The sequence below is a fragment of the Notechis scutatus genome, chromosome 4, assembly GCF_049901735.1.
Source record: "Notechis scutatus isolate UNSWTSFEM ecotype Mainland chromosome 4, rNotScu1.2, whole genome shotgun sequence".
NCBI lineage: Eukaryota > Metazoa > Chordata > Lepidosauria > Squamata > Elapidae > Notechis > Notechis scutatus.
In genome coordinates this window covers 78,735,562-78,750,008 of record NC_142012.1, presented here as the reverse complement: position 1 = coordinate 78,750,008, position 14,447 = coordinate 78,735,562, and the positions used below count along the sequence as shown (strand labels likewise).

Genomic DNA, 14,447 nt, shown 5'->3' with positions numbered 1-14,447 from the left:
CTAGGAAGACAGATTATATTATTATTGATAGAAATTCTATTTAAATATAGCACCACAGAGCAAACAAAGAGCACTGTCACTATGTGCTTTACTGCTTAACTGCTCAACTGTAACAAGAAACAGGAAATGCTACTTAAAACAATAGAGCATGGAGTATATACAATAGAAACAAAACTGTAAATCTTGTCATCTACTAGCTGAATACTACCGTAGTTGTTGCATAAAAATACATTCCAACACTGGATTCCAACAATTATTTTATTTTATATCTTATCAAGTGATAAGCATGCCCTCCATTCAATCAAGAGTAATACAATATGTTAGGTATAACATTGATACCAAATATGGTTTGGGTGAATAAATATATAAAACTTAGATATCATGGTTTAAGTGCTTATCACTTTAAGCACAATGCAGCAGGCAATTAGCCGATTAAGGGTGCGGTTAGAAGTTACAATATAAGGAAGCATTAGAAGCTGGAAAGCTTACTGTCTGTGAGCTGGCTGTAACTGTGTCTTACTGCGACTTACTGTGTCTGTTACTGTCTGGCTGTAACTGTGTGCTACTGTAACTGTGTGCTGCTGCGACTAACTGTGATTACTGACTGTGAGTGCCTGTGACTGAACTGTTATTGTTTGCTACTGTTTGCTGAGTTACTGCGTAATTCTACTGAATATCCAGCGTTTGTTTCTCTGGAGAGTGAAACCGGAGGAGGAGAAGATATCTTTATCGGCTGATAAAGATATTGCAAGGACTCTTAACTTGGACTATACTAGTGAGTCTTACTGGATGGAAATACTGTGAATGACTTAATGGACTGAATGACAATGCTTAAACTCTAACTGGATTAAAAACTATTTAAACTACAAACAGTGTTTGTGTTCAGTGTGTGTATACTCTGGGGCCCTTCCGCTCTCCTTTGGTTGCCTGGCTTGACTACTGCTGCAATACTCTGCTAGGGGTTAATCCTCAAACCCTAACATTGGTTATGGGCCCAGCAGCATAGTCTAACTAACCAGGATATAGCAGAGAGAGTTGGTGTGAGTTGCACATTACTGTAAAAACAAACTGTTTTAATTAGTTTAAAATAGTCAAAATATCTGAAGAGTAATGGCACAAGTAAATTTGTCACAACTGTCCATGATATCCAGGCTGGATGGAACAAACTATGTTTCATGGTCAATGAAATGTAGTTTACTTCTACGTAAAGAAGGTTTGTGGGACATTATAGCAAACCCACCAGATGTGAGTAGCTGGGATCCTGCTAATGATGATGATAAAGAAAAGTTACAAGACTTTAAACTGAAGAATGAGCAGGCTTTATGCATCATAGGACTGACTCTCTGTGATCAGCAGCTTGTCCATATTCGTGGAGAAGAAAATGCTGCAAACTGCTGGGAGAACCTCAGGAAGATTTATGTTCGGGACAGTGTAGGAGCACATATAAATCTTACACGGAAGCTTTTTCGAACGCATCTTCAGAGGAATGGAGATATGTTAGTTCATTTAAACTGTATGAAGAGCATTTTTCAAGATTTGCAAGAAAAAGAGCTTATATTTAATGAACTGCAACAAGTCTACATAATATTATCTTCATTAGATCAAAGCTATGATGACTATGTGACTTCGTTAGAGGTATTGCCAAAAGAAAGCCTCTCATTAACCGAGATTACAGGCAGGCTACTAGAAGAAGCCAGAAGAAGGCGTGAGCGTGACGAGCTGAGAGAAGATAAGAAAGAAGAGAAATTATCTTCAAAGCTTGAAAGAAACCAGATTAGCAAAGTAAAGCACCTGGAAGAAGAGAATTTATCTTCAACAGCATACACAATTAAAAAGTGTTTTAATTGTGGAGGCAGAGGACATTTGGCAAGATTCTGCAAAAAGAGAAAAGCCAGAATGTAAAAAAGCCAAAGAAAGCATTTGAACTAGCCACGTTTAGCAACTCTGATGTGAAGAATAATTTATGGGTGGTTGACAGTGGCGCATCCCACTGCATCACAAGAGATAAGACAAAATTTATAAAAATGTCTACAAGTTCTCAACATATATCTCTTGCAAATGGCTGGAACCTGAAAGCGAAAGGTCAAGGTTTTGCACGTTGTCCGTACATAAACCAGGATATAAAAATGTTGTATGTACCGCAACTAAAGTTTAATTTGCTTTCAGTAAGGGTATTAGATAAATTAGGTTATGTAATTACTTTTAAGGATAATAATTGCATAATTGAAAAAGATAACAAAAGGGTAACTGCAGCTTTAAATGGAACATTATATGTATTAGATAATAGTAAGAAAGGGGAGGCTCAAACTGTATTTAATAATATAAAGCCTCATGAAGAATGTATCCATTTATTGCATAGGCGTTTGGGGCATGTAAATTTTAAAATGCTAAAACGTACAGTTGAGTTATCTGAAGGAATAAGGTTAAAATCTTGTGATAAATATTTGCGTTGTAATGTTTGCTGTGAAGATAAGAGCAAAGTATTGCCTGCAAATAGGTTAAATGGTTTCAAAACAAAAGAACCTTTAGAAGTAGTATTTGCAGACATAATAGGTCCAAAGAAACCCAGTATGGGGGTGCTAGATATATGCTGAGCATTATGGACCATTATTCTAGATATGGGTTTTGCTATTTAATGAAAAGCAAAACTGAAACATATCAACATTTTTTCAATTGGCTTAGGTTTGCTGAAAGAAAGTCTAAACGACAACTGATAACCCTGGTGACAGATAATGGTACGGAATTTATTAATAACAAATTCCAGAACAGACTTAAGGTAGCTGGAATAGAGCATAAGAAGTCTGCTCCATACAGGCCAGAACATAATGCTTTTATTGAAAGAAGAGGCCAAACACTACAGGCAATGGTTAGAACAATGTTAAATGATTCTGGGTTACCTGATTCTTTGTGGGGGAGGCTACAATGTGTGCTAATAACATATTAAACAACGTTGTTAATACAACAACAGGTGAAATACCATTCACCAGATGGCATGGCAGGAAACCTGATCTAAGTTACCTGCACACATTTGGTGCACCAGCATGGGTGCATATTCCTGCACAACTCAAAAAAAAAAAAAAAGGGCAACATAGAGCTAAAAGATTTTTCTTCGTTGGTTATCAGGCAAACCATAGGGCATATAGATTTTGGGAGAAAGGCACATCTAAAGTGTTATGTAGTGCTAGTGCCCAATTTCTAGAACATGAAGGATGGGAGAAATTAGAACAGGATGCCAATAAAGATGTAATTATTGAATCCTATAGAAATCCCATTAGTTATCCCTGTAACTTTAAAAATAAAGTAAAGAGACAAATACAGGATGAAATAGTGCCCATAAAGGAAGAAACAGATTCAATAGCTGAACAGGATGAGGAAGATGAACAGGTAGTAGTTCAACAAAGTCCTCCTGTAAGCCCTGTAATTCCCAGAAGAACTACACGTGTATCTAGACCGCCTGATAGGTACCAGGCTAACACAGTGTGCCAGATTAATCAAGTTCCTAATTCTGTTGAAGAAATTAAAAGTATCCTACTAAGGAAAAAGAAAGATGGTATGCAGCAATGAATAAGGAACTGAATTCATTAAGTGATATGAAGGTGTATGAAAATGCCAAATTACCTGCAGGAAAGAAATCCATTGGCTGCAAATGGATTTTTAAGGTAAAAATAGATAAAGATGGTAATTTAATCCATAAGGCAAGGTTAGTAGCACAAGGTTTTAGGCAGAATGCTAATGACTATGATGAGGTGTTTGCACCTAGTCTTAAGGCAGCAACCTTGAGGGCAGCTTTAGTGTGGGCAGCTAGTAAAAACTATATAGTTAACCATCTAGATGTGGAAACTGCTTACTTGCACGCCCCATTAAAACATATTATTTATATGAAAAAACCTGTTGGTATTAAAAGTGAAAATAATAATAATAATGATTGTTGGTTGTTAAAGAAAAGTCTCTATGGTCTTAAACAATCAGGCTATGAATGGAACCAGTATATTGTAAAGGAACTAGACAAAATAGGATTTAAAGCTGGTTTAGCCGATCCATGTCTGTTTAAGAGGGAGACAAATGGGAAAGTATCATTATTATTACTATTCACAGATGACATTGCATTGATAACTGAAACTAATGATGAAGCAAATAAAATAATAGCATCATTAGGAAAGAGAATAAAGATCAAGCAATTAGGGGAGATAAAGAAGTATCTCGGTTTGAATATAAAGAAAACAAGGAAAGGTTTTAAGATATCTCAGGAAGATAAGATAAGCAAATTACTAAAAGATTACAAAATGGAGCTTTGTAAGCCAGCTAAGACTCCAATGAGTCAGGAGTTTAGCAACACTGATGTACAAAGCCCTGAGTTTGATAAGGTGATTTATCAATCTTTAATTGGTAGTTTGAGTTATATTAGTAATTGGTCTAGACCAGATATATCGTACTGCGTGAATCAGTTGGCTAGATTCAATTCTGCACCATGTGAAAGACACTGGAATGCAGCTAAGAGGATATTAAGATATCTTAAAAAGACAATGAATTATTCATTGTATTTAGAACCAAAGGGTGATTTAATTTTGAGTGCTTATGCAGATGCTAGTTTTGCATCAGAAAGGGACACTAGAAAGTCGACTTCAGGAACAGCCATAATGCTGGGTAAAACATTAATAGGCTGGAAGTCAATAAGACAACAGCATATAAGTTTGTCTACTATGGAGGCAGAATTCTCCTGTTTATCATTGTTATGTACAGAATTAATAATGTATAAACAAATGTTAATTGATATAGGTATAACTGTAGATTATCCTATAATTATACATGAAGATAATCAGGCAGCAATTCAAATGGCCACAAATATTGGAGTAAAAACAAGGAGCAAGCATACAGATCTAAGATACCTAAACGTGAGACAATCTGTAAGAAGTAAGATGATTCAGCTAGAGTACTGTATGTCGGAGGACAATTTAGCTGATAATTTTACTAAAGCCCAAGGTGCCAGTAAGCACCAGGAGAGTTGTGAAAAATATGGGATAAGATTGTAAGGTATTATATATTTATTTCACCCAAAAGGGGAGTATGTTAGGTATAACATTGATACCAAATATGGTTTGGGTGAATAAATATATAAAACTTAGATATCATGGTTTAAGTGCTTATCACTTTAAGCACAATGCAGCAGGCAATTAGCCGATTAAGGGTGCGGTTAGAAGTTACAATATAAGGAAGCATTAGAAGCTGGAAAGCTTACTGTCTGTGAGCTGGCTGTAACTGTGTCTTACTGCGACTTACTGTGTCTGTTACTGTCTGGCTGTAACTGTGTGCTACTGTAACTGTGTGCTGCTGCGACTGTGATTACTGACTGTGAGTGCCTGTGACTGAACTGTTATTGTTTGCTACTGTTTGCTGAGTTACTGCGTAATTCTACTGAATATCCAGCGTTTGTTTCTCTGGAGAGTGAAACCGGAGGAGGAGAAGATATCTTTATCGGCTGATAAAGATATTGCAAGGACTATACTAGTGAGTCTTACTGGATGGAAATACTGTGAATGACTTAATGGACTGAATGACAATGCTTAAACTCTAACTGGATTAAAAACTATTTAAACTACAAACAGTGTTTGTGTTCAGTGTGTGTATACTCTGGGGCCCTTCCGCTCTCCTTTGGTTGCCTGGCTTGACTACTGCTGCAATACTCTGCTAGGGGTTAATCCTCAAACCCTAACACAATAAGTCTCCCTTGTTTTCAAGATGAGGGTGCTTCCCTGAGTTAATAATTCAACAATTGTATCATTCTTTGCATCCCCTTTAAAATTACACCACTTAAGCTTTGCACTTTGCAGAAATAATAGAATTATTTTATACTCTTTACAGAAATAATAAACCTTCTATTTTCACACCAAATGCCAATTTCTGGTTTGCCAATGTTGGATCTAAGACTGAACCTCCCTAAAACTCTGTTTAACTTTAATGGTGGTTAAATTGAACCTGTTCAGGGGCAGGATGCCGCAAAATACCTGGATGTCACACAAAGAGAAGAATTTCATATCTTCTTTAGGACCTTCCCAGAAGACGTGACTGGAAAAATTAACTACTAAGCTAGATAGATCTTGGGAACCTCATCCAACACTATGGAACCAGATTTCCGTGGGGCAATGGTACTTCTTTGGGTCCCTTTTTTTCCTCCAACTTTGTGTGTCCCCAAACATATTATTCTGGAAGAGCCTTTAATCTTCCTGAGATCATAAGAAGGCTGAGGGATGAAGAACCTGTTGCCTAGAACATTAAAACTTGGACTCAACCTTTTCTCAGATGCTATTTGCTTCCTTGTTCATATCCAAGACCATCCTATAACATTCCACTCCCAACAGCTGACAAATTCCTTAGCCAGATGACAACTCACTGCAGTGGGGTTTTTTTTTTCCTATGCAGGCCTCCCCAGAATTCACAAGCTGCTTCATTTTGCTTTCTAGGAAAGATAAAATGCTTCTAATTTTTCTGCCTGGTTTATATATCTCATCCCTGGAGCTTCCCGCTGTGTTTCTCTCCTCCGTTTGACAAACAATTCATGCACTTTTCTGATTTACCGTTCCACCTTACCAGGAAGAATTATATAGTCCTGACAGTTTGCAATGCCAGAGGTACAAGTTGGAAACAAACATGAGCAAGGCAACCTGTTTTGCAAGGAATGGTTGCTATTTGTCAAACTCTTTGTTCTAGGAGCACAGGAGAGCTAACTTTGGAGACCTTTTATTAAAACCTTTAAAGAAGACCAGTCCCAGTAGTTTCCTAGTGTTACCTTCCTTGTTTATGTAGAAAGGAACAGAAGAGGGAAAGGAGGGGGAGGAGGAAGGAGGAGGGGGGAGGAGGAGGAGGAGGAGGAGGAGGAGGAGGAGGAGGAGGAGGAGGAGGAGGAGGAGGAGGAAGAAGAAGAAGAAGAAGAAGAAGAAGAAGAAGAAGAAGAAGAAGAAGAAGAAGAAGAAGAAGAAGAAGAAGAAGAAGAAGAAGAAGAAGAAGAAGAAGAAGAAGAAGAAGAAGAGAGGAGGAGGAGGAGGAGGAGGAGGAGGAGGAGGAGGAGGAGGAGGAGGAGGAGGAGGAGGAGGAGGAGGAGGAGGAGGAGGAGGAGGAGGAGGAGGAAAGAAGAAGAAGAAGAAGAAGAAGAAGAAGAAGAAGAAGAAGAAGAAGAAGAAGAAGAAGAAGAAGAAGAAGAAGAAGAAGAAGAAGAAGAAGAAGAAGAAGAAGAAGAAGAAGAAGAAGAAGAAGAAGAAGAAGAAGAAGAAGAAGAAGAAGAATTTCCCCTAGTAGAAAGGCTAAGAGATTATCTCCACACCTAAAGAAAAAAATATAAGGTACTTCTGGGGAAAAATAAAACTACTCCAATTTCTACAGTAAATGGTATTTTACTCTAAACAAGGAGGCATCAGATATAAACCAGGCACAAAATCTGGTTTTCTAATCCTAAAGTGGGAGCTTTCAGCCTTATCTGAAGCAAATAATTTGACCATCTAGTCAAACACATACACTGGTCTCTCCCCCTTCCCCTTTCTCAGTCTCTTTTGCTCTCTCTCTCTCTCTCTTTCTCCCTCCCTCTGTGTCTCTCTCCCCCTTTCCCTCTCTCTCTCTCCCTCTCTCTCCCTCTCCCTCCCTTTCTTCCTCTCTCAGTCTCTCTCTCCCCCTCCCGCTCTTCACTCCCTCCCCCCTCTCTCTGCCCCCTCTGTTTCCCTCCTGCCCTCTCTTCCCCCCTCTCCCTCTCCCTCTCCTTCCCCCATCTCTCTCTCTCTCCAGGAAGCATAAACATTGGACAATAATAGTAAAATGTTTTGTGCATTGTTCCCAGCCTCTTTGAGAAGACTATGTATCTTCTGCAGGAACATCTTGACCTCCACCTATTTAGATTGCATTTCTGGGAGCCCCCCTCTTTCCCAAGCCAATGGAAGGTCAAGGGGTCTACAGGGAAGCCATGCCCTTTCACCCTTGCCTTGTCTTATCTCTGGCAGGTGGAGGAAAGAAGAAGCAGGAGAAGCTGAAGGAGAAGAAGGTGGACGAGGAGGAGGAGGAGGAGGAGGAGATGATGTTAGCAGGTTCTGCTGAGTTGTCATTTCCACCGGTTTTGACAGGTCACTCTGAAAGACCCAGTTATAGTCCATGGGAACATAAATCATCAAACAGAGCTGCAAAAGCAACAGAGTTTGGCTGGATATTGTTACACTCTCCATCACCCACTCATCATGCTTGTGACACAAAGAGGTTGAATTGGATGGAAAGGATTCTCCTGTTTTTCACTGGCTGTTTTACTTCCATAGACAATCACAGTTTTACTTTATTGTTGCATGACAGGCCCGTTCCATTCTGCCCTGTCGTAAAACCGCTATAAGTCTTGTAGAAGAGCAGCAGAGAAATCCAATAAATAAGCCAATGTCTTAGGTTGTTCTGGGAATCCGTTGGCTTTGATTTCAGGTCCTTTCTCCAAAGTGATTTTTTTTAAAAAGCAATAAGCTGGGAAATCACAGGACGGATGGAGTTGTTGAGTTTTGCTTTTGGTTTGAAGGGCCTTACAATCAACACCCCCCCCCACATACTTCTAAGACTGACTGAAATGAAAACCACACACCTGAATAGGTAAAAAGGAAGACCAAAACAGGGAAAAAGGAAGTCTCCAATCAACCAATGAATCTCTCTAGACTTTGTTCAGCTTGCAAACTGTTTGCCCTTTTTTTTAAAAAAAAAGGCCACCCCAAATACCAAACAGTTTATTTGTTTGATAAGGAAAAAAAAATCTTTTAAAATGGTGCTTGAGAATTATAGTCAAAACTGACATCACTTATTTTAATATTAGCTTTACAGCTTCGTTCCAGTGCCAAAATGTCGACCTGGCTAAAGATACACAAAGAGAAAGTTTCCAAAAAGATTCTGCGATAAACAGATAGACAACCCAATCAGGCGACAATTCAAGGGGTGTAATAAGCCTCATTTTTAGTGCCTGCAATTTGCTGGCTGTGTTTGTCTTGTGTTGTGTTTGTTTTAAAATCACTGCTCTTTTTCGGGAATTTTAGGCACTTGGGAGTTCTCTCCGATTACGGCTGCTGAAAACTGAAGAGACAGTTCACCAACACTGTAACTCAGAAAGCAGATAAATGCTATAATGTATGCCTCAAATAGACCTAAAGAGAAACTCTGAATTTGATGCTCGGTAAACCTGGAGTAAAATCTCCATTAAATTTAAAAAACAACCATCATTTTCCTCAAATAATTCACAAAGCCAGACTCCCCTGGATGTGTGATGTAGCTTCAGCTACCTAAAATACTAAGTTCCCCCAAACCAGAGGTGGTATTCAGCAGGTTCTGACCAGTTCTGGAGAACTGGTAGCGGAAATTTTGAGTAGTTTGGACAACCGGCAAGTGCCACCTCTGACTGGAGATTTTACAGTATCTTTCCCCTGCCACACCCACCAAGCCACGTCCACTGAACCGGAATTTGAATCCCACCACTGGACAGGATGCTTTCAACCCACTAGAGAAAGTGGTGAGGACAGGGGAAGGAAGATTGCTTAGAGCTGATCTTAGCTGATGCTGAAAGAGGAAAGCAAGGTTGAACAAGGTTGGTCTTGACCTAAGTTCCTATATCTAGGGCTTCGGGCTAGACCATGAAGTCCGAAAATAGCAAACCCCTGAGTATTGTTTCCAAAAATATCAAGTTGGCTATTGCAACCTTCTCTACATGGGGCTGCCCTTAAAAAGCATCCTGAACAGAGATGGTATTCAGCAGGTTCTGACCTGTTCTCGAGAACTGGTAGCAGAAATTTTGAGTAGTTGGGAGAACCGGCAAATCCCACCTCTGACTGGCCCATTCCCCATCTATTCTCTGCCTCCTGAGTCCCAGTTGTTCTGCTGGGTCTTCTTTGATTGCCCTGCACAGGAGAACGGAGCGGGAAAGCAGGTTAGTGGGATGGGGAGGGAATGGGATTTTACTGTATCCTTCCCCTGCCATGCCCATCAGGCCACACCCACCAAGCCATGCCTACAGAACCGGTAATAAAACAATTAGAATCCCACCAGTGCCCCAAACAGCTAAAAACTATGGTCATTACCAAAGTAAAGGAAAGTACCACAAAACAAGTACCACTTTGATTTATTATGGGATATCCAGATAAGGTGGATACAAGGTCGAGTGAAGTGAGTTACCTATAGGGTTACCTATTTATTTTTATCCTGCCTTCAGGGTTTTCAGAAATAGCTTGCTAATATCTTCCGCCGATATTTTTCACCTGCCGTTTCCCACTAGCAGACAAACCAAGTAAAATAAATTCAAACACTTCTGATGGGAAATGTTAGGAAATCCACCTGCTGCTGTAGTCCAAGGCTCTAGAACAGGGGTCTTCAAACTTGTCAGCTTTAAGACTTGTGGACTTCAACTCCAAGAAATTCTTCCTCCAGTCATGTTAGCTCAGGAATTCTGGAAGTTGAAGTCCACAAGTCTTAAACTTGCCAAGCTTGCTCTAGAAAGAGTGCAGAGAAGAGCAACCAAGATGATTAGGGGCTGGAGACTAAAGCATATGAAGAACGGTCGCAGGAACTGGGTATGTGTAGTCTGATGAAAAGAAGGACCAGGGGAGACATGATAGCAGTCTTCCAATATCTCAGGGGCTGCCCAAAGAAGAGGGAGTCAAGCTATTTTCCAAAGCACCTGAAGGCAGGACAAGAAGCAACAGATGGAGACTAATCAGGAAGAGAAGCAACCTAGAACTAAGGAGAAATTTCCTAACAGTTAGAACAATTCATCAGTGGAACAACTTGCCTCCAGAAGTTGTGAATGCTCCAACACTGAAAGTTTTTAAGAAGAGATTGGATATCCAAGTGGTGTAGGGTTTCCTGCCTAAGCAGGGGGTTGGACTAGAAGACCCCCAAAGTCCCTTCCAACTCTGTTATTCTAACAAGCAACAAAATGCTGGCCAGTTTAATTCTTACTGCTTTCCTCATTTCCTTTCCACTGCTGGGGAATGGAAGCGGGATGACTTGGCTGTGTGCAAAGCAGAGAGAGGGGGGCCTTTTCAATCACAGAAGGGAGCAGAAAGCTAAAACTCTGGCTCCATCTCTTTCTGGTAGGCTGGGGTTAGAGACAGGATAAAGTTTGAGTAGCTGCCAGAACTTGACCTGGGAGCACACTAGACGGTTACCAGCAATACTAGGCTGTGCTTGAAAGCGGCTGTTGCTCAAAACCACCAACGACTTTAACCAGGTTCCCTCACAATAGCTTGTCTCCTGAACCTTGACACAAAGCAACCTTCAAAAGGAGCCTTCACTTTTAACTTCCCAAACGCCCCAAACGGAGGACTAAGCTGTTGTGTTTGTTTCTATTCAGCGGATCCTGCCACCGCTAGCCTCAAAATGACAGTAGGTGGAAACGCTATCTTTCATTACGAAAAGTATAAATAGTGTAATCTATCAGCGCTGTCAATCACGATGATTGATTACAGGCTGTCATAGAGAAGAGTGACATATTAGAAAAGTTTTGTTAACAATGCCTATTGCTAGTCAGGCTGCCACCGAAAGCTGGTGATTAATGTGTTGTCAGGCTGTAATCCCACACCCCTGGCTAATGAGGCAGGAATTTATCATCTTTAGAGACTGGCAGATGTCAGAAGGAAAGGAATCCAAGTGTTGGAAACAATATACTTTTTCTTACCACGCCTGACAAATCTGACAGGCCTAAAAAAACCACAAAGAAGCTTTGTGTAAGCACAAACTTAAAGAGAGGGAAAGAGAGCGACTTTCATTTGGTATCTTTGCTTTAAGTGCTGCGGCAAGTCAGCCTTCTGTCCCTCAAAACGGATCCTAAATGAAAAGCTGGGTGAGCTCTGAACCCCTTCTCTCCACCCCAGACCTCCAGTTCCTTGACAACTAAGGAAATCTCCAAAGCAGGGTCTTGTGGCAAATAAACAAAGCTCCCTCTTTGAAAAGAGACCGAGCGAGTAGCTTTTAACTCTACATGTGAACTTGCGGCTGATTAAAAAAAAAAAACACTCTTGGAAGAAGACAGCACGCTTTGGGGTCTTCCTCAGCTCTTTGGCTTCTTATTCTCAGTATCCCACAAATTTCCCTCCATCTAGTTTTGGAGGTGAGTTGGGATAAGAAGCAGAGGATTGTCGCTGGAGACGATCCAGCTGCCATTTTGACAAGGAGATTACCTCATGGAAATATTTCTTATTCCCACTTGCTTTCTTCCTCTTGAGCATATAAGCAAGTGGTGGCTAACCTTTTTGTGCTCCTGTGCCAAAAATTGTGTGTGGGCTTGCACGCCTGTGCTCGCGTGCCAGCACCCAGAAGGTAATGTGTACCTCCCCACGTCCCCTATGCATGCACGTGCAATCCTTACCTGCACTGCACCTCACAGCTGATTTTCGGCCAGTTTGAGGCCTTTTTCAGCCTTCCAGAGGCTTCAGGAAGACTTCTGCAGGCTTCTGCAGGCTTTTCAGGATGAAAACTAGGCCCGTTTCATCACTTCCGGTATTTCCGGAAAAACAGGACGTGATGAAATGGGCCTAGCTTTCGGCCTGAAAAGCCTGCAAAAGCCTGCAGAAGCCTTCCTGAAGCCTCTGGGAGTCTAAAAAAGGCCTCAGACCGGCCGAAAATCAGCTGTGAGACATGCACATGCGCAGTGAGGTAAGTTTGCCTGCAGCTCGGGTGCCAGCACAAATGGCTCTGCATGCCACCTGTGGCACATGTGCCATAGGTTCGCTATCATGGGTATAGGGTCCCCTGCTTGAACAGGGGTTTGGAGTAGAAGACTTCCAAGGTCCCTTCCAACTTGGAGGAGGAGAGGAGGAGGAGGAAGTGTCTCCTGCTTGAGCAGGGGTTTGGACTTGAAGATCTCCAAAGTCCCTTCCAACTCTCTAATTCTGTTATTATTCTTCAGTCCTTGCAAAAACTGAAGGAGGTTGAGTATAAAACCCTGTTTGGCTTTGCTAAGTGACAGAGGAAGCTGCTTCTCTTTGATCTTAGAAAGGATGAAATTCTATCATTCAAGATGCTTCAAAGGGGAAACTTCCCTTGAACCCTTGAATTGAACCCTTGAATTGAACTCTGTGGTTCAAGACCTGCAGAGCCCTAATTTTAGGTTTTCAAACTGTCTGGTTAGAGATGGGAGTGTCATGATGCCTGGGGCCAGAAAGGGTGGAACTTCCCTTAACACGAGATGTTGATGCCACCTTGACTTCTTTTGACTAGCTGAAAATGCTTCTGTGTGTTGCCTTACACTCATTAATTAAGACACTCTTAATTAATGGGTCTGATGGTGCCTAGTAAAGTAAAGTAGGGCAGGGTCAATTTCCTTCCCCATTTGGAAATAAGTTTTGGATTCCTTGATCTTGCTAATTTGCAACAAGGCAGCTCTATTATTAGGTTAGCCCTAACAGCTTTCTTCCAGAGCTGCTCTATATATGTGCCACGTGCGCTGTGTTCAAACAACAAGCATTACCTGGGCACTGAGTTAATCAATGCCTTGGTTTGCATATGAGAGGGAACTCCCCAAATGTCTACTTTCTCCCAAGCCAAGGTTAAAACTCAGAAAACTTAGCATGGTAGTTGCATTGTGTTTGAAACACAAATCCTAAGTTGCATTAACAGAGCAATAGAATCAAGATCAAGGGTGGTACTGATACCACTCTATAAAGCCTTAGTAAGACCACACCTAGAGTCCTGCATCCAGTTTTGGTCACCACACTATAAAAGAAGATGTTGAGACTCTAGAAAGAGTGCAGAGAAGAGCAACCAGGATGATCAGGGGACTGGAGGCTCAAACATATGATGAACGGTTGCAGGAACTGGGCGTGGCTAGCCTAGGGAAGAGAAGGACAGGGGAGACAGGAGAGCAGTCTTCCAATATTTGAGAGGCTGCCACAGAGAGGAGGAAGGGGGTCAAGATATTTTCCAAGGCACCTAAAGGAATAATGGATGGAAACTGATCTAGGAGAGATTCAACCTGGAAATAAGGAGGAATTTTCTGACAGTGAGAACAATCAACTGAGGGAACAGAATTTGCCTTCGGAAGTTGTGGGAGCTTCATCACTGGAAGCTTTCAAGAAGAGACTGGACTTCCATCTGTCAAAAATGGGTAGGGTCTCCTGCTTGAACAGAGGTTTGCAGTAGAAGACTTCCAAGGTCCTTTCCAACTCAGTTAGGAGGAGGAGGAGGAGGAGGGGGGAGGGGAAGACGAGTCTCCAGCTTGGGCAGGGGTTGGATGACCTACAAGGTTCCTTCCTGTTAATCTATAATTTAAAAAAAAAAACCTTCAAAAACAATACTTCAGAATTAGAACAGTCTTGCAAAAGATTACTTATTCAGTGTGGTCTTCAGACTGGGTGTCTCCTCCCTATGACCTCTTTTTCAATTTTGGTTATTTTAAGTCAGTCTGCTTCCAAAACCTTGCAGGAGGTTTGCAGAAGATTTAAAGGAGCTGCCTGCTT

General features: G+C 41.1%; 1 protein-coding gene across 3 annotated transcripts in view; it reads right to left on the bottom strand.

The window, feature by feature from the left end:
• Positions 1-14,447, bottom strand: part of LRMDA (leucine rich melanocyte differentiation associated) — an 853,545-nt gene that overhangs the window by 285,501 nt on the left and 553,597 nt on the right. Inside the window, exon 4 of one of the 3 annotated variants that reach the window (XM_087963897.1) lies at positions 9,760-9,893. The exons of the other annotated variants lie outside the window; for them this stretch is intronic. Coding sequence (XP_087820023.1) covers positions 9,760-9,893 — 134 coding nt within the window. The remainder of the gene's footprint in view (positions 1-9,759; positions 9,894-14,447) is intronic. 3 annotated transcript variants of the gene reach the window in all.